General features: G+C 40.9%; 1 protein-coding gene across 1 annotated transcript; it reads right to left on the reverse strand.

Annotated features, from left to right (window-relative positions):
• Nucleotides 1–742: 742 nt before the first annotated feature.
• Nucleotides 743–16,000, reverse strand: tgm1l1 (transglutaminase 1 like 1). Its single transcript, XM_041056120.1, has 14 exons — nt 15,867–16,000; nt 12,122–12,420; nt 11,772–11,963; nt 10,015–10,266; nt 6,585–6,703; nt 6,295–6,402; nt 5,360–5,537; nt 4,661–4,799; nt 4,018–4,210; nt 3,397–3,550; nt 2,856–3,140; nt 2,478–2,638; nt 2,227–2,363; nt 743–2,099 (listed from the first exon to the last, which is right to left on the reverse strand). Exons 2-14 carry the CDS (start codon nt 12,417–12,419, stop codon nt 1,955–1,957), a joined length of 2,361 nt encoding a protein of 786 aa, XP_040912054.1. The 5' UTR covers nt 12,420; nt 15,867–16,000; the 3' UTR covers nt 743–1,954.
• Between the last annotated feature and the right edge of the window lie 4,768 nt (nt 16,001–20,768).

Consider the following 20,768-nt stretch of genomic DNA (forward strand, 5'->3'; position numbering starts at 1 on the left):
GTTTTGTATCTAAAAGCTAAACATGAAAAGTAACTAATATAGCTGTCAAATCAATGCAGTGGAGTAAAATGTAGGCTACATTATTTCCCAAGTACCATACAATGGAAAGACTCACGTACAATAATATTACAGTTGTACTACAATACACAAGTAAATATACTATGCCTGGTTACATTGCACCACTGCCCTTTAAGTCATCCATATGCATGTCTTAACAGACTAGAGTCAGTCAATAGACCCCAGCACCACATTATGCAACAAATAAATACATGGAAACAAAATAACAGAGACAAATCAGAGAATATGGTGGAGACAAGCCTATCTAACCTGTATGGCTCGGTCTTGACTACCATGCTTTGTAGACAGCAGCATGTCAGAGAAAGGGAGGAAAAACCTCTGCAGATTGTAGGTTAAATATAAAATGTAATCGCTTCTTTGAAATGTCCTCGGCTCTGAGCACAAGAGTTACCTGTTAGATTTCAGTATCTTAAATGGTGTTATTCAGTGAAGGTGTGTGTGAAGCTTCACCATTGAAATGTGTCACTATTAAATAATCCTTCATGCAACAAACTTTTTTTCCCCAAAGAAAAATGGTGATATTGCAGAAGTGGAAATTTACAGGATGACACTTGCCTCCTCTCTGGTCTCAGGATTACATCATCTCACCCTCTCTCCGCTCTAAAGGCTTGTCTAATGTATGGAGGTAGAAAAGAGCTTGGTTATTAGTCAGGTCATCCTTTCAATGTATGTTTTATTACCAACACAACACAAATACGTAAGTACAATACAAAAAAACAACAACAACAAAACAGAAACAACAAAACAAATCAGGTAGATAAGGTAGATAAATAGTGTAATGTTATTAAAATAGTTCCTTCACATTGTACTTTGAGTGCTGAAGTTAAAGAGACTAGAAGCTTAGGTGAATTAAGGCCACTCTGGTCTTTGCTGTGATATGGTTTTCTGCAATTCACAGAAGAGGTCCAGTCCAATTTTGTAGGTAAAATGCAAAATACTGGAAAGCTGATGTCAGTATAATTATACACGCACAATGATGAAATCCACACAAGTCATACAGAGCAACATCAGGCAAAGTTCAACCACAAGGGACATTTAGATCTGATTCTGCAAATGGAGACGTTTCAGTTTTGTGAGTGCTAACTTGTGGTTTTTCAAAATAAAGGAGACATTTTGAATTTACATTTCATCTGATGACTGAAATAACCTTTTAGTCATGTCCTTGCAGATTTCATTTTTTTTGTTTGTTTTTTTTAAATGTACATTGTCAATCAGTACAGAAAAATGACTCTCAACTTTGATTACGAAATTTTCTGTCAAATGTAACAGAAAAAGGGGAAATTCCAACGTGCCCTTTGCAAAATGTCAGCGCCACTTATAGCATCATTCCCTTTCAAAACATTTCACAGTACCCTTCCTTCATTTAAGCCACGTGAGGTTCATTTTGTCTAAAAATACTTTTCACATACTTTTCTTTCATCTTATGACAAGCTATATGTAAAATACAGAAATAGTGTTTTCACTAAAATACTGATGACCTGACTGCACCTTCACATGCTTTGTCCAGTGTCTTGAAATGCATTTGTGTTAGAACAGCCTTTATGATCTGACAGTTTAATAACAATTTGAATGCTTGTTAATCAAAGCCCTCTTTTTGCGATGTATGCATTTAAACTGCGCTGCATACTTCTTCACCACAGGTTTAACATTCGAGAGTAAGGCAGAAGTGTGAATTTATATTTTTTCAAGTTAAAAAAAATAATACTGATGATGCTACAGTTAATTGTCTATTCATATCAAATATCAAAATTCAAATTCTGCTGTAAAATATAAACAAGATAGTTTCAGATAGAGGAAGTTAGCATAGTTTATATAATTAGAGGCTTTCAGTTCACGATATATTTCATAAGGCAAAAGTGATGTCGCTAGCTCCCATTCATTGTTCAAGAACAACGATATCAGCCACACCGTGCACTTGCGTGAGTTGTTTACAGTCGAGGGAGGCCACCAGTTTCCTGGGTCCGGGCTGGGTGGGAATGAAGTGCTCTGTCAATGTCACTGTGGAGTGACCACCAACATCACTGAGAGGGACAAGGAGGAGAGAAATATTAGTCTGGGGATGGAAAATAGGGAGGAAATGTGTGTGTGTGTGTGGTGGGAGAGAGAAATAGGGAGGCCAAAAGAAAGGGTGATGTCTCATGTTCTTACCCAACAACCACTTCGTGGCCCTTTTGTAGGCCCAGGCCCTCCACTCTGAACACCACGCCCTTTAGTGTACGTGGCAGGGGGTTGGTGAAGGTGATCTTTGCTGCCATCTCCTTACCAACCACAGCTTCTCCCAAAGGCTGTGCCAGACATAAATTACAAAGAAAAAAAGTCACAAGGGTTCAACAAAACCTTTTCTTATATTTTCAAAGTGACCAAAGGGACAAGGGTAAATCATTCTGTCGAAAACCTACCGTGATGTTGAGGTCAGGTGTACGGAGCCTGAAAGTGGTCTGGCTGGCTAACACTTGCTGGGTCTCACTGACTCTTCCAGACAAGGTCATCATCAGGGCTGCCTGATCCACCAGCTGGTTTTGGTACTGCTGGTAGGGCAGAATCCACTCAATGGTCTTTTCTGTGGAGACATACAGAAAAGGGATTAGGCTCAATATTCAGCATTTTTACTACAGCTAATGAATTAAGCAGTTAGTTAATTTAGACCTAATACAATTTATACAATACAACAGATACCAAGAAATATTAGCGCTATACAAAGCATCCATCACTGTTATTAATTGTTAGTATAAAAAATGTACAGCTTTGCAGCTTTTAAAGCTTAGTGGAAAGCCAACCTTCATTGGGCAAAAGCTCCACAGGAATCTGTTCCTTCTTGATGGCGCCCTTCAGCACACCGGTGTAGTACATGACAGCCACCTGGCTATGCAGTGTTGTCCGACGAGGTTGTGAGCTCTGATTCTTCACAAAGATGCTCAGTTTTGCATCGGCGCCCATCCTGGGGCCCTCGCCGTCCATCTTCACCTCCACAGTCACGTCCTCTGCCATGGGTGTGGAGTAGACGTCTGGCTTGCTGCCATAGCGACTAGCAGTCTCCACAGCAATTCGTTCCTCTTCTGAACCTGTAGAAAAGAGGCAGGAGAAGATGAGTGAGCCTCATTCTGTCCGAGGCTTCAGAATTTATTGACAGATACAAGAGATATGGAACACAGTTCTTACAAACAAAGCAAGCAGATACACATGCTTTAATACTGTGAAAAGCAGGTAAATCATTACATTTGAATAGTTCCAAGAATTGCTGAAATAATTCTGTCTGGTTCTGAAACATCAGTGTGAGGAAGAAATGCAGTCAGCAGGGTAAAATATGGTTGCCAGTACCTTCTGGGTGTTTGTACAGGTGTGTGATGTCTGCCCGCTCATCAGAGCCCACTGCTTTGGTGCTGATGCAGTGGCCAACAGCTTTCTTCTCACTGTGGACCTGGCTGAAAGTACCATCCAGGTTCTTCTGCCAGTAGATCTTATCACTGTTGACCTGATAGGAAAGACAGGAAAAACAAACATGATAAGCTCAAACATCTGAGCTCATGAGACGACTTTCTTTCATAGGGATGATGGAATCGAACCTAAGTATCAGTCACGGTTATTTATTATTTGTCTTTTCTTCGTACAGTTGGAAACATAGGAAATTTCACTTTATTTTCTTGTGAATGACACAGGTGAGTTTTGTTCTTGGTCTGCTGAGAATCGCGGACCCAAGAATGTAGTTCCTATATGAGAACGATGAATGCTACTAGTGAAGTTGTCCACAGAGAAGCACTAAATAATATCTATGAAATCTACAAGACTCATAATTTATTCCTGCTATAGTTGTTCCATTTCCAAAATCCTTAATCCTGGCAATTTAGTTTGAAAGTGAGAGGACTACCATCCTCTCACTTTGGTACTGCATAAAAATGAACCTCAAAGACCTCAGTTCACTTGCAAATTTATAGCACTTACCTCAGCGAAGACAAAAGGTGTGTCATGTTTGAGGTAGACCTGGCCAGAGCGAATGGCGTTGATAGAGGCGGGGCCACAACGGAAGGTGCCCTGGCTCGTTTCCTGGGGAGTGGAGTCAACAGCCTGCCAGCCTCCATTACCTGGGGGCAGGTCTGGTCTGGCCATCCAGCAGTCATTCCATACATGGAAATTCCTTAGGGTGGATGGGATCAAGATGTTTTAATTTGAGGTTGCTTTAAGAGGAATAGGAATACATTTTGGGAAATATGCTCATTTGCCATTTTTCGTCCATTCAATATAATTACAATATATTTTTTAGCAGAGCCAGGCAGCTGTGCCCCACTGTTTCCAGTATCTTTCACTAAGCTAAGTTAATGGACTCATGATTAGCTACATATTTAATAGACAAATACATGAGAGGTACCAATCATTCTAAGGACACAGTATGACCGGTTAGCAGATAGATACGAGATTAGCCTCTGCAGGCTGATAATTGAAAGAACATGATGTCTGTGGGGTTTCAAGTTAGAGGGCACTGCTTTCGGAGCAGATCTAAATATACAGTGCATTCCTAAGGTATGGATTTAGGACCAAGCAATTTTCCAAGCAGGGTATCCTGGCCATGTAAAGTTACACATCTTACCAGACAGAGTCACTATTGAGGTAGTCTATCGGATCCATATTCTCATCGAAATACACATCTGTAGTGAGGGACACATCAGTATCATGGGCAGACTGGAAGTTGGTCACACTGCGGGCGGGTACTCCAAGACACCGCAACACTGGAAACAAATACAGACAGATATATGTTCAATAAATTTTTCCATTTAACAGTTGAATTATGTTCCCAGATGCTAAGACGTGAGCAAACAGACTTGTGCATGGTTGCATGGAACTTTATTAACCTGGATGAATGAAAGCAACACGTGGCTCTATCTGTGACAAAAGTAGGAGGTATGATAGGAATGCCAATGCAAGGTATTTAGGGTGTATACGAGCTACGTCTTGCTATCAGAAGCAAACGCTATGTACTGAGGTCAGCAAGCTATCATGTGAGGGACCCTGCATGCGCACAATGAATGAAATGCTCTGTCTGAGAGAACTGAGAACTAATGAAAAGGGCCTGACAGACAGGAAGTCAGGATTAAGATCATTTGCAGACTGTTAATCAAATTAATGTGAACATTAGGAAACGCAGCACTCTTGGGTATGCTTTGTGGTTTGCACATGCGTACGCACACAAACATTACATACACATGCCAGCTACCAGACAACTTTCCGCTGCCCACTAAGTCTCCATAAACACACCATCGCACGCTCTCTCATTTTTGCACATACTCACCTGTTGTAGTGACCCCAGAAAAGACCCAGCACTGGCCATATGACACAGGCGTGCCGGTAGAGGAGTGGTATTTCCTCAGGATCTCCACACTGCTGCTCCATGCAGCAGGAGAGACCCCATCAGAGTAATCCCCAGACCAGTTCCCAACCAGAACCCCAAAGTCATCCTGAGCGTTTATCTGAAAAAAGGATGGTGATTTGAACTATAGCTACTACTGAAGACAGTGATGTGATATTCTTGGTATGTTTAAAGGAAATGTGGGGGGTCCTAGTAAACTAGGAGGAGGTACATTCTGCAATTCAGAATACTAGAACATGTTGAATATTTTATAGGTTGTTTCTAGTACATTTTGTTTTAATATATTTAAAAGTACTTAAATAATGTAGCATTGCACTGCTATAACATTGTGGGACTCACAATGGACACTTAAAAAAAGAAAGTCAAAGTCAAAGTTGATGTAGCAGAACCAGAGATATCATCTTTTTTATTCTGCACATCCGACTTCCTTGTCAAGTCCAGGTGTCTACATTACCCACAATCTCGATCTCTCGATCGCTGACAGTTTGGTTAGAGATTTGGGTGTTTAAGCTATCAGCCCTCAACTGACGCTGACAAAAGTGATATTGCTTGGAGCCACAGAAGGCTTCATATAACACATGCAGCTGTACTCCCAAAGCTCAACCACCAAGTATTTAGTGTATTGTCACCAGTATTTTATTCCTGGCAATGTGAAGATTGCTGTAAATAGAATTTCATTCTGTATATATGATATAATGTGATTGTTGGAAGGATTTGGACTGTTGACGTCAGTGTTTCTAAAATTCTGACTATAGCCCAGGCGAAAATAGTGGGATATTGATATACATTTTACATTTTTATGAATTAATTTATTTCCTTTCTTTGAAAAGATTTAGATATCCATATAACTGTCTTACCATGGCAGATATGACTCTGACCACGTTGACAGGATCTCCTCGACCAGATGGAGGCATGTCACTCTTCTCCAGGATGAACAGACACGCATCCAGGATTCCTTCATGAAACTACAGTGAAAAAAAAAAAGTTAATTAAGAAAATAATTCAAATAGGGATTAATGGTATCCTTTATTACAGTAGCATCATTATAAAGATTTTCATTTTGTTAGGCCTAACAGTTACACTGAAGTGAAACAGAAGTTTTCAGTCCATTAGGACCAAATGTGTTGAGTGTCTTGCTTGTCCATACCTGCCCATAGTTCCATGTGCGGGCACCGATTTGCTTCTCTGTGCCATAGTAAAGCCTCCCGATGTCATTCAGCACATACTCCTTCCTCTCCTCCTCGTCATCCAGGAACACCGTGTCCTCTGGAAAGACATGACACAAGTATATCTATGTATGATCATTTTTCATCAGAATAATTCTGACAATACAGTTTTTCATCCTGCGTTGTTCATACACTAAGGGTTTCTTTTGTGCTACATACAGATACAGTGATAAGATAAGATAAGATAAGAAATCCTTTATTAGTCCCTCAGTGGGGAAATTGCATTCAGCAACAGCAGGGGTACAGTACAGTAAGTAAATATAAGTAAGAGGCCAATATGGCTGGAACAAGATTAAATAGGCACTATTCCAATAACAGAATAACTAAGAACTAAAACTAAGAAAGATCTGTAGTATGTACATACATAAATATGAGATGGGCATAGTTATGAGATGAGGATTAATGTTGCACATGATATTGCACTAATAATTGAATTTGCACATTGATATTGCACTGATATTTCACTGGAGTTTCGGAATTGTTATCATGTTCGTGTGTTAATGCTCATTATAGAGTCTGACAGCAGCAGGAAGGAAAGATCTTCTAAATCTCTCCTTCACACACCGAGGATGGAGCAGTCTGTCACTGAAGCTGCTCTGCAGAGCTGACAGGACGTCCTGCAGGGGGTGGGACTCATGGTCCAGCATAGATGACAGTTTTGCTAGGACCCTTCTGTCCCCGATCTGATCCTATTAAACTAGCCACAAGAAAGAAATACAGGGGTAGGTTTTTTTTTCTGTAGAAACATTTCCTGTCTGTGAAAGTGACCCAGAGTCCATGCTTTGCTTTAGTGACCTCTTCAGTGACTTAACCCCTCAAGAATGCGATTTCTTTTCACAAATTATGTGAAAAAGTTGCCAGGAAATGGTTAAGAAACACAATGACTCCATGGAAATCGCTGTGGGGCCCACACTCATGTGTGGGAAATAGTCTGTTTGGGGTGACATCAACATTACAGACTTGGGCGTGCACCCCTGACATGAGCTTCACAAATACGAGTTCTTTTTTTCGTCTCTTTATCTCTTGCTGTTTCTGCTGCAGTTAATGGTAGGTAGGAAAAGGGAACATGATAAAGAGAAAAAAATCAGTAAAAATAGTAGAGGAAGAGGTTTAGAAGGACCTGAGAGGGACGACTGAGAGAAAGAGGGGAAGTTATGCTTGGGAGAGAAAGGAGGAGGGAGAGTGAGTGGAGCATAACAGAATGTCTTGAGATTTTACAGGAAAAAGAAGAGGGAGGTGAAGCTGACAGTATCTGGCAGCTATGATAATTGTGATTTTCACTCCTTACTGAATACTTTCTGGTATGTATGATGAAACAGGATGAAGAAGGAGGAGGAGGTGGAGGAGGCCAGAGAACAGAGCAGAGGAGAGATGGAGTGAATGTTGGGTCAGCAGATAGCAAGAAGGCAGCAAGACTGGGTGGGAGAGGCATATAAAGACAGGAAATACACATGGAGGCAGTAAAAGCAAGGGAGAGGACAGGTTGTCACCAGCTGCAGGATTAGTCTGAGCTTGCCCCATGGCGTTTTATACAGTAATTGTAGGATTTTGACTTTTATGAGCGTGAGGGAGAGATTGGTCTCGGGAATAAGAGATTGAAAGAGGGAAGAGGAGATTGAGCCTGTTGCCAAAAGCAGCAACCCCATAATGAAAGACAGACCATCTTTTAATCAAATCCAGGTCTACAGTTTTTTTTTTTTTTTATCTGTGCTGTGCTGCAAGTACTCTTTTCTGTCAAATATCCTGTGTGGAGGGTTTGCAGTGCTCTGCAAAATGAAAGGAACACAGGAGTTTATTCTCCTGTGTTCCTTATCCTAAATGGACCTAATTTCCTACTGATTTTTTTTTTAATGAATAAGAAAATCATAACGACATAATTTAAAAAAACAAGACTGAAATCTAGTTTTTAACTACAAATGTTTTGGAAGTAAGAAAATGCTAAAGTTTGAAGATGATATCTGAGAGAGAAAAAAATGCCATGCTTGTTCAATATAGTGCTATATCTCTTTACCATTGACAGACTTTGACTTCCAGACTTTTTAGTAAAGTCAGATACATCAGAGCTTCCAGATAAATTCAGTTCCTAGAATTCTTTCCACATCATTAAGAGGTGGACATTAAGGTGAATGGTGCTTACAAGTAGGAAACTGGTAATTACAGTAACTCCAATGTGATGTGAATGCGGCATAAGAGTTGTGTTTCCATCGTAACAACCTGCTGGCCAATGGCACCAAATGATAAAAAAAGAGGAAAACATGGCTCATAAACTGTGGTTTGCCAACAGTGCTGTGGAACAAGCAATCATAGGGGTGTGACAGCAGTAACTTGTTGGAAATCTGCAGATGAAGGGGCATTGTCAATTGTTTTCGTTTACCCAAGGAAAGTCTGAATTCACAGAAGTACTGAACCCAGCCACACCACCTCAGCTCTGCAGGTCTGTAATCCATTGAGATTTTATGCGACTGAATGTCTATTGTTTTGTTACACTCTTTTCTGCCAGTTTTTTTTTTTTTTGATGGGAGCTGGGCTGTTTGTTTGATGCAGTTCCTTGGTCAGCCATGTTTTTTTTTTAAAAAAGCCTTACTTTACTCACAATTCATGGCCAACTGGTCCCACTTATGAGAGTCAGGAACATATCAGTGTTTGCAGCTTGTTTTTGCTGCCCTCAAGTAACCAAAAAATTTGTTTATGCAGGTTTAACTACAGAAATCAAAGTGCGGTTGTTTAAAACATCCAGAAGGACTCTTTTTATCTATGAAGAAAAAAGAAAAAAACTTCACAAAAGTGTTTGGTGTACACATAAGTATTGGTTAAAAATCATATCTGTATGTACAAATATCCACTGAAGGTCTGTTTCATCGTGCACACAAAATGTTTTGGTCACAAACACAGTGCAGTGTTGTGCTTGAGTAGAATAACCAAGCTGTGCTAGCTGTCTTGAATCATGGCCAGTGGAGTTACATAACTCCCACAGTTACACACAGGGTCACGCTGTAGCTATTTGATGGACGGCAACACAGATCAAGTTGGCTTTTCTCACCCATGTGTAACATTATATCAGAGCTCCTCTCACAGATTAGGAGGCTTTTGTGCCAGTATGTTCTATCAGAGTGATGATGCCGTTATATAGCAGCTATGTTTTTCCTGGCAATCGGACTGAATCAGACAGTTTTTCTGCTAGAGAAATATTGACCTAATAATAAGCCCGATAGTATGTAATTCATTCCAGACATGTTATGTAACGCAGTCTGTGTTTTCTTCCTTCGATGTTCTCCTCTTATCACCCATTACTCGTCCTCTTTTCTTCCTCTTTTCCACATTCCTGTCCTCAGTTCATGTGAACCCTCTTACCTTCACACCACGGGTTGAAGAGCATGATGATGTTCTTGCTGGAGTTGTGAGTGGTTGTGGCCTCGCCCTTTTGAGAGGAAATCGTCACACTGAGCCCGTAAAGGCCGATCACAGCGTTGGCTGGAGAGTTGACAGACAGCTTGACCTTGTTGCCGCTCTGCTCTACAATCTTTGCCTCCCAGCGTTCATCTTCCAGGTGATCCACCAGGGGAATGATGACATGGGTGCCTTTGGACACCATGGGCAGGGGACCTACACCAGACAGGTTGTATTTGAGTCAGAACGCACCAAGGAAGCACACATTTATTCATGAACAAATACCTTATATATTGCAATGTATTTCATTTTCTCCATTTAGGTGGTACTTTACCATATAGATCATCAATATTATAATAATAATAATAATAAATCATCAAGAAAATTTGGATTAAATATAGTTAGATAGTTGCAGTAAACTTTATTCTTTATTATTCATGCCACGGTATTGGTTAGTCTGTTCTCACAGTGGATGACACAATCCTACCAAGCTGCAAATCTCATACAAATCACAGTCTCTCACCCGGCTGTGCGTGGTTTCTCCAAGTAAACAAAATTCTGGGTCTGGAAAACCTCCAATGCTGCACAAGACACACATCCCTGCAGCACACTTGTGACCAATTTATCTTATGACAACTAGCTCCAAACTCCAAATAAAGCTAAAACAACTTTGTAAAAATTTTCGCTTCAAGTAAAAAATGGTTGTATTAAAGTTCGTTCTATCCCAGTGGCTGGATTAAGACTTAGCGGATGCTTTCCTCGGAGCTATCTGCTTTGCGGCACCCTGCTGATCTTTAGCTGCCATTGGCTGAAGCGAGTATGGGCTTTACTAAGAACCCATTGTTCTCCATTTGACCACAGCCAGGTCTCCCCCTATTCTTCCTCTCTCACCTCTCAGTACTTGTTCAACAAGAAATCAATGAAAAACTCTGCCTCTATTCTGTTGGAACGACGTCACCTTAATTGAAAATGGACTTGGAATCTTTATTCAACTGATTCCCTAAACAAAAGAGCTTAGAAAGTGATAGTGATACAAAACCCTGCTTTTAGTGCAACGCTTAAAACCTTTTCACTTCAAATGTGACTGTAAAAGCAAAGAGATGGGAGTATGTTGGATGTGGAAAGCTCAGATGGCTCTGTGTGTTGCTTCTTTTTCTCCTCCCTTCCGAGCATGTAACTATCTCAGCAGCAGGTGACGGCAAATCACTTCTCTGTGGTGATGTAATGGCCGTTTATTCCCTAGTGTGCAGTGGATCGTTGCGGTGTGAGCCCTGTAAATACCAGAGGGAGGTGTCCGGTGTCCTGAGGTCTGGAAACTGTTAACACTGGGCTGGTAGGTGGAATCCAAAGCTTGTGGTTTAGATGTGGCTGAACTGCTGCTCGATTTAAACATGCTAGCTATGCATAGTATTTTCACCACGTTTCCCAGGCTCTGTTTTGAGTCAAAGGTTCATTGCTCTGCTTGTCACATAGGTGTGCAGTGAATACTGGTTAAAGCGGCACTCCTGTTGTTTCACATGAAATCTTCAAATATGCATGAAAAACTTTTGCGAGTCTCCCACATATTGATAGCAGCTCCCTAACGCCTGCAAATTAAATACAATAATCCAATACCTGCAGCGCCATGGCAGTCATCAAAAAACAAAACTACAAAGCGCACTTCAATCCAGAGTGCAGTAAAGAGTATTATGAAAAACTACATCAATCTATTTGTCTCATACCTGTTTTCAGGTCCAGATGCAGCTTGTCAGTGTCAGCACTGAAGGGCCTGTTGAGCTCCAGCTCGATCTGGAAGGTCTGTCCTCTGCGGATGATCAGCTCGTCGCCGTGAAACAGGTCAGTGTGGTGCTCCTGTCTGTTCTGACCTGTCTTGGAGCTCAGCAGGTCCACCGATTGCACCGACAGCTTTATTTCTGGGAGAGGAAGTTTAACATCAAATTTAAGCACCTGTCTGTATTGCTGCTGCTGTCTGTAAGGATCATGGTGATAGGCTCATGATGCTAACAGTCCAGAGAGTTGAGCTAAGCCCAGTCCTTACAACACAGCTTAGCCTAATAGTCAAACATGTTACCTTCCATTTCCTTTGCTTCTCCATTCTCCACCTTTGGCTTGGCGGGCTCCGGGGCCGGGCTCGGGGCCGGGGCCGGTGGTTTGACCATTTCAACCTTGTCTGTAACATCGTAGGAGGTGCTGTTCTGACGCTTACAGCAGCACGGACACATTTTCCTGAGCCATCGGCGACAGCCTCCCTCCTCCTGTTTCTTGTCCCCCTCTTTCTGAATGGTCAGCTCTACCCTGGTGGGCGGGGCTGCTCCAGGGAAACGCCCAACGTCCGACCCGGTTCTGACTGTCAACCGCTCACTTGGCATTCTGGGAGGCAAATTAAAAAAACATTGCTATTTCAATTTCAGGAAAAAAAAAAGTGTAAAAACCAATCAAAATATTAAGTATGTTTAATTATCGCGATGAAACTATTGAATCACCCTGCTTTTCCACAAACTGATGTATTGCAAATGATCAATTTAAAGGGCTAATCAAAACAATAAGCAAGTCACCTAAAGAGTAATTCCTGAGGCTCCTCTTGCACTTAAAGGGTTGTTTGAATTACACAAATTTTCTCACTTAGCCTAGCAGTATTTACACAGGCCAATAATTTGAGCCTCATTTGACCAAGTTTTGAGATATTCATCTCTGAACAAATCCCCAGGCTTCGCTCTGAATAATTTTCAAGGGGAACTACTTCCTTCCAAAGAAACAGGCCCTTAGAGAATTGCAGAGTACTTGTTCCGTGAAATATCCAGATTAATGCAGGCACTGTTTCTGGATGTTGACGTAGAATTTTGTAAATGATTTTATTATAGTGCGACCATAAACAAAACTCCATTCATCTCAACCATACTGGCATGAAAGCAGAAATCTTAAATCAGGGACAAGTAAAACCAAACCTTGTGGGTTGAGATGTGCACGGTAGCCACAAAACCTTGTATCCACAGTGTAGAGCTCATTGTACATACAGTGTGGGACAGTAAATTTCATTCCAATGAGACTTTGTATTCATAACAATCTGATTAAAAAAGATCTCACCAATTCTTCTATCTCTCCATCATGAAACAACCATTACACTTTCTCTTTTACTTTTTCCCACAATTATCACATTCCGGACGTGCACTCTCCTCGGTTGTTAGGCTTTCCCAAAGCATTCTGGGGTATTTAGCCTTTCGTCCTTGTCAGCTACACTCCCTGAACCATCAAACAAACCTCCTGCAAGCAGCTGGATTCCATCTGCCTCACCCCAGCTGCTGGAGCATAATATATTTTCTGAGCGTGTGTCTGTCCATGCGGGTGTAGGCCTACAGTACTTTTGATCGTATGAACATTTATCATGCTGTCACGTTCCCGCCCTCATACAATGCACCAATAATCACAGCTGAATTACACCATTTCTCACTTAAAAGATAAGCCTGTCCTTCCTGTGCATCAGCTTCTAAACATGGGGTCAAATGTCATGCGCCAAATATCAGCATTGGGAAAGAGAAAACAAAATCTGTTTACCGGAATGAAAGAGAGGGAGGGGGCCTTTCCCTCACAACCCTTTCTTTCCCTCTTTTCTCTCACCATCGGCAACTTTTCCATCTCAGCATAAAAAGTCACACACGGCTGTGGCACTGTGTGCAAAAATAAATCTATATTACCCAAACATTAAAACGCCATTGGAGTTTTGTTAGCTCTTGTAAAACACCCATGAACCGTAATGAGCTGCAGCAATGCACGTAGTCAGGAGAAATGCAGCATTGTTAAGTAAACAAACGTAGGAGATGCTTGGTTTATGGGGTTATTATTCTCATTTTTACAAACACCCTGTGCTAAGCCCTGCCCCTCCTTAGGAGCTGTTGCTAGTTGGTAGTAAGCACCAGGCAAGCTAATGTTTGCAGCTTACACTGGAGGTACCAGACACACTACCATTCTTAGTTATGGTGGCTGATCTTTGGCTGGACAATCACTATTCAAAGGACTGTGGGTTTAGCAAATGGTCAATAGTAAGAGTGCACATCTATTTAACCATTTGCATAAAAGCTAAAAGTTGAGGCTGCACTGGTGATATGAGGTACCTTGTGAGGAAAGTTACTCCATATTTCATTTAGAAAAGATGCAGTGAAGGCCTTTGATAGTGTTGCAGCTTTACTGTTGATTTAATGGTTAAATATCTGCACCAAGTAAGTGCATCAAACAGGACACTGGTTTTGAGGAAAAGGCAGCGATTGTGAAGTTACGTAGAACAGTTCAAAGGGGACAGACAATGGCAGAGGAAGAGGCAGCAGGGAGGGGTCACCTCACTGAATCACAGCCTCAGAATCCATGTGTAAGTGCAGAGTGGGAGTGTGACATTATGTTCACTTCTGAATTTTCAACCCTGTGACTTGCTGAGTTCATCTAACAGTCAAGTAAGCTGTACGTATCGCAAATACATCTCCACCCAAGATTCAGACTGAGTGTCACACCACCCAAAAGTCATATTTGGACGTGGTTCATTTCTAATTTTAGCAAAAAAAGGAACCCACATGCATGATGGAATCCAACACACTCTGTTTATACAGCAATTAATTCAACTTCACAATATAAAAGAAAGTTTCTATGCCTCTTTCTGCTCACTCACAGACAATAGGTGGCTAAATATTTGGGATGATAAAAATACAGCACATAGATTCTTTTCAAATATAACAACTGAACAAAAGCTTTTCAGGATGTTTTGCGGGTAATTTGTGTTTTCACAGGCTTAAAAAAAAAAAAAAAAAAAAAGCCAAGTTATCTCACTACTGCACCTTAGGTGGCCTAAAATTGGCCAATTAGCCATCCACTCAACCCCCTAAAACCAAGAAAAGCCATTCCACAAGCCTAATTTTTTGGCACGGTTGCTCTTCCCTCACAGTTAACTGCACAATCCTATATGGATTTATAACACAGCCATCAGCCAACCTTGAAATGAAGAGTTACTTCTTCATCTTTTTCCCACTTTGCTTATCACTACCCCATGTGTCACTTCTTCCAAAATGCTGCATGTGTCCTCTCCCTCTGCAGCTCTGCACTTCTCTTCAGTCTGTTAGTGTTGGCATGCCTGCATGGCTGGCATGCCCACTGGCCCCTGAGATAAGCGCTTCAAATTCAAGTCACTGTTCCCAAACAACACCAGCCCACCAACACCGCCTGGGCTTGTTTGTTTGGTGATGTTGGTTCCATGTAAAACTAATCACATGATTAAATAAAAAAAAAACAAAAAAACATTAAATGTCATATTAAACTCCTGGAATGTCATTATATGCATAAATATGCATTTAAAAAAAAAAAAAAATCAAGAAATGCTTTAAAACTTATGATTTGCAAATCTTTCAAGGGATTTGAGAGAAGAAAAGGGATCAGCTGCAGCTGACTGGCCACTAACCAACAAGGATGAAGGCATGAAAATACCTTAACTGACTGTGACTGTGTCTTTTTGCTGAAAAATGCTTTTAAAATAAGCAGGTATAACACCAAACCAACATTTTGAAGTTTGTGACTAGAGAGGGGGTCTCCTCTTTCTCTACTGCTGGAAACAAGCCATGTGAGGTGATTAACAATTTAACAACCAAAAAGAAAAAAAAATGTGGAGAACTGTGGAGAATTATACTATAAACTCAAGAGCCTGTACCAGAGACTTTCTCTTTCTCTTGTCTATAAGAAGAGACCGTTAGGTCATGCGCACACCGTTTCATGTTTACACTTGACTTAACATCTTCCTTATGAGAGAAAAAAAAAACACGCTTTCAGTAGGAGTGACTTACTTTCTCTGTGTGGCTTCTTGTTTGGATCAGCGATGAAACCTCCGCTTCTGCTTGAGTAATTATCCCTCAGCGTAGGAAAACTTTTGGAAACTTTTCTCTTCACTCGCTCTGTTCTTGGATCAGGCTGCTTAAATGTCTGCGCTGGAATGTACTTCTCGTTACTTTAAGCTGACACACGCCCCTCTTGCTCACGGCCCAGCCCCACCCTGCGCTGCATGGCTCAAGTTCCCCACTCCCACCCGGGTGTCTCGTTCCGATGAGTGCGACTTTGGCGCGCTGCGTAAAAGAGCGCACGTATGAGTTACTACATGACGAGTAGCACGCACGCACGCACACACACACACACACACACACACACACACACACACACACACACACACACACACACACACACACACACACACACACACACACACACACACACACACACACATAAGAAGACTGAGGGGAGAGAGTTTGTTATGATAGGTTCAGCAATACTTTTCTAATGCAGGAAGGGAGTGGAAGCAGACAGACTGTGGAGGGCAGGACGATAAGTATATAATGCCTGAATATGGAGAGTCCAGATGTGATGGCCCTGTGGAATCAGTAAATCAGAGGAAGTAACTCCAGCCAATTTATACAGTGATTTGGCACAAACAACCAATACTCTGCCCCATAAAGCCCGAACAATCATAATATGAATCAGACTCAATGAAAAAAACAGACAAAAGATCATGGTCTTCACCGGATTGCAGGTGTATATCTGTACATTTCAGTCTATAAACTTGGGCAGATTGTACAGGCATAAATATATCCAGCGGTTACTATCACTACCATGTGACATATTGTGTATTACACACAGAAGGCATATCGTAACCACTGAAATAAGCCCAGAAACACCCCTGACCACAGTTTGACTGAAATCTATGATTCAAGGTCAAACGGCTACAGGAAATCCCCTGCTGTCAGTGTTGTTGGAATCACTCTTTAACACACAATACGACATTTAACTTCCCCTGCACACTCACTTTCAGTTCTCCTCTGTTGGTCAGTTTACAGGAAAACCTGAGAGGACAAAATCCATTCTGACCTCTCTTCCAATAAAGCCCCTTTCTAAGTTTAAACCATCAGCTCACAGGCCCAAAATGCCAAACTTCAAATCTCACAAACTATATCAAAATGTTTAGAAGAAGACCAGATCAAGAATTTGGATTTTGTCGATTTCAGTACAAACTACTCAGCCAAAATTGATGTTCAGATGTTTACTCCTGGTAGTTTTTGTCTCTTGGATTCCAGGTCTATCTGTTCTCATTGAGCGTGAATGACTAAAGTTCACTTGCAACTTTGTGGTTTGGCAACACATGATAATGAAGTCATTTGTGATCAAATGATGATGACTAGGACAAACTGAAGCGTTGAAACGTATCTAAACCTGCCTTACCTCTGTCAATCACTGTTAAATGGTTACGTCATAGCAGCCGAGAATTAAATCAACAACGCAATGAAATAAATCCAAGTTCAAGTTCACCTGTCATTTCAGGAGTCAGGAGAAATGCTAGCTGCTCCATGGGGCTGTACTAAGGCACAATAGTGCTTTCAGTCAAATGTATGTTAGCATGCTATCATCGACCACCAAAGTCTGTAAGCTTCATCCTCTGGGGACCAGGAATGTTTGTACAAATTTCCATGGCCATCAATCCAGTAGCTGTTGAGGGAAGAAACTGTTGCTCCTTGTGGTGGTGTTGGATTTAATATTACCTTATCTCCTGAATCAGACTGGATCAGCATTAGAGACAATGCTTTAAATAACATAAGAGCGGTGGCATTAAGAAAAATGCAACACATAACAGACGGTAAACAGCACAGCAACAACAAGGGCATCAGCAAAAGTAATTAAAGCATCATTTTGTCACTTGTTGATTGTAATATCACAAATTTATAATTGTTTTCACCAATCATTGACTAAGAGTGACTGTCAGCTTTTTCACTGGAAGTGTGATGATGCAATAGCTCTTTTGCATATCAGTCCTTTCTACATGTCATAACAGAAAAAGCACAGGTGTAACTACTAACGTTAAGAATGATGAAATCCAGCTCAGGTGTGCTGGGTCCAGGGTCGTTATATTGTACCTGCTGGCTCATTGGCATGGTCCACACCAGTGCTTCTTCAGCTGTTACGTCACTGAAAGATCATGATGTAAAGGGCCCACTGTGGAAAAAAAACCTGGATGTAATAAAGAACTGATTCATTGTTATTCATTCATTATTTTGACTGCTCGCTTCTTCTACGTCATTTGTAAAAATGCTTAGAGAAAATAGCTTAGAGACATACATTAGATTTGTGTCAGGGCTGTTTGCATTTTGAAAAATACAGACCATTTGCCCATCTTATTGCTGATCCTGCTGCCTTGACACCAGTGTGATAAATGACATGAACAACATTTGCGGCTTCTGCAGAGCGGTGGGCGTGAGAGGAAACACAAAGGTGACTCGGGTTCGCTGAGTATCTGAGCATAACAGATGGGACTGAATCCTGGCTCTCACAGTCTACGTGGGAAACCAAACAGCCAGCAGCAGGCCAAAGGAAACTTCCTGATGCTGCGAGCCACAATCGAATGAGGGAGAAAGCACAGAAAAACTTGTTATATAAAAATTTAACTGTAATATACAACAAAGAAATAAAACGCTGTCACTCATTCTATGTCGAAATAACTGGCATGAGCATTGATTTTTTTTTTTTTTTCTCTGCAGATATACAGTGCTGATTGTCCCTCTGTCAAGGAGTGTCAGTGAAAATAGTTTTGGTATGTGCTGTATTGACAATTCTCTGTTAAATAATAACCAAGTTCTTCTGACCTTTTTTGTTACTCAAGGATCAAAAAGGTGCACGTCACGGTCATAGTGGAGCCACTGTAGGGGGGGGAACTGTTCACTCCCATAATAAGTGGGAGTGGAGTATTTAACATTTAGAGCTCTGCTGTAGCTCTGAGCTGAATGATTCATAACATAGTTCAGCTTATGACATCAAGAACTCTGTATGTTTTACAATGCTGTGATGAAATGTGTCTGTGTGCGTCTGTGTTACTCCTTAAAAGTCTTAATCAGCTGCAGTGTTCATTCACAGATCGCTGTGCGGGGGCTGATTCGGTTGCTCTGGAGATAAACATAAACAGACAAAGCCAACAGGAGCTCTGCTGCTGAACAAATGATTTAGAGGTTGCTCTGGTACTAAGCTCTAAACCCCCTCCTCTCATTGTAAAAAAACCCCAAAAAACTATTTGAGTACATAAGATTCAGTACCTCCTTTGTCTATTGAAGGCAAAGCAGTATATTTTGTGAACACACTTTAGAAAGGAAATCTAAAAAAAATTTTCCTGAAAAGTAAAACTGAATAATTCACTAAAGAGCAAACCACAATTTATTTATTACACTTTCCATAATTTAGTGTCCCACTGCACGTTCTAGCTCAAGCTTCCAACTATATTGTCAGTACAAAGCATCAGTAGAACATCAGCAGAAAGGCAAGCAGAGTCAGCGAGCTAAGTAAGATATTTTAGTAGTGAACTGACCAACCCACAGAAGACATTGCCACCCCTAAAGCCATGCTGCTAACAAACTTGGAAATCTCAAAATCATCCACTTCTCTTTATCGTCATCTCCTTCTTCTATCCTTCTAAACCACTTTTATGGGGATACAGTTCATTGGTGATTATGTAAAGAAAGTGTTTCAAAATTTTTAGCTTTGAGGATATTCCACTTTACGCCGCTTTTGCAATTTTCCAGTGGAAAAATGTATGTGTCTATTGTTTCCATTTTGATCACAAATCTCAACTTGCATCTCCACTGATTCATTAAAGCACACACCCAAACATAGACTGTAGCCAGGAATATGTCAGTTAAAAGAGGAAGCACACTGATGTCATTATTGCTGCACTGTCATTGTTTCACAAATCAAAAATTCTACAGCGAAATCCATGGTCTTGAAATTTGGGTTTCAAGTTTGAAACCTAATTTAAAATGTCAGTAGCAGGAGAACAGACACAAGACACATACTGTCAGTTAGTAGTATATCAAATTAACAAAATATTTTTTTGTTGTTTTTTGGGGGGGTTCAGTATAATCTATTCTACATTCTCAAAGACTGCAGTGCAGTCGCACACAGAATGATATGTGGGGTGACACTGACCTCAACAATAAAAGCATCAGGTTGTTGAGACATTAGGAGGAACACAGTGTATGATGTTACAGGAAAAAACACAGAGCTCAAACAAATACAAAAATAGATCAGGGAATAGAATTAAAGAGCACTCTCACTAATCTGGGTATCAAAACTCTTCCTTGCAGAAATGCATCGATTAACTATGAAATAAAGCACCTTGTTATAGATGCTACAGATATTCTACTTCTGCATCACTTTTTTAAAAAGAAAAAAAAATGCTGCTCTAATTTTATAATCATTCATTGAAAAGCTCATCTAAACAGGTGCTGCTGACCTTATAGTAGAGCTCCAAATCTGAAAATGCTTTAATTTGTAATGACAGTGCACTTGGCACCTATTTGTGGGGCTGGGGGATATGGCCATACCCAGTGGCTGAATCCACAGAGTATGGTCAGTATGGATTCAGCCACAACATTAAAATCTGTAACTGGTTTTAATGTTGTGGCTGACTGGTATAGGGTACCTTCTGCGTCAAACGCCCTGATGAAGTCACTGTTGTTACATGCTTTGGGCTTTAGTCCACATGTCTGATCATTATCACGTACAGTAAGGTTCAGAGTGATCGTGGTCACTGAATCCTCCTACCAGGAAAGTAACCATGCTGCCCCCTGATGGTTACAACCAGATATCAGTGCACTTTATAACAGTGCAATCAACATACAGTACAAAAAGGATTCATTTTTGACATTTAGACACAGCCC

This window comes from Toxotes jaculatrix, chromosome 14 (genome assembly GCF_017976425.1).
Source record: "Toxotes jaculatrix isolate fToxJac2 chromosome 14, fToxJac2.pri, whole genome shotgun sequence".
Taxonomy (NCBI): domain Eukaryota; kingdom Metazoa; phylum Chordata; class Actinopteri; family Toxotidae; genus Toxotes; species Toxotes jaculatrix.

Bases quoted from the DNA above. Each gene is read 5' to 3' on its own strand.
- tgm1l1 (XM_041056120.1), bottom strand. From the start codon at position 12,419: ATGCCAAGTGAGCGGTTGACAGTCAGAACCGGGTCGGACGTTGGGCGT. The intron at 5,538-6,294 runs GTAAGACAGTTA...TCCTTTTTTCAG, and splicing joins TCAGAGTCATATCTGCCATG to ATAAACGCTCAGGATGACTT. The intron at 3,141-3,396 runs GTACTGGCAACC...TCTTTTCTACAG, and splicing joins CCTGTACAAACACCCAGAAG to GTTCAGAAGAGGAACGAATT.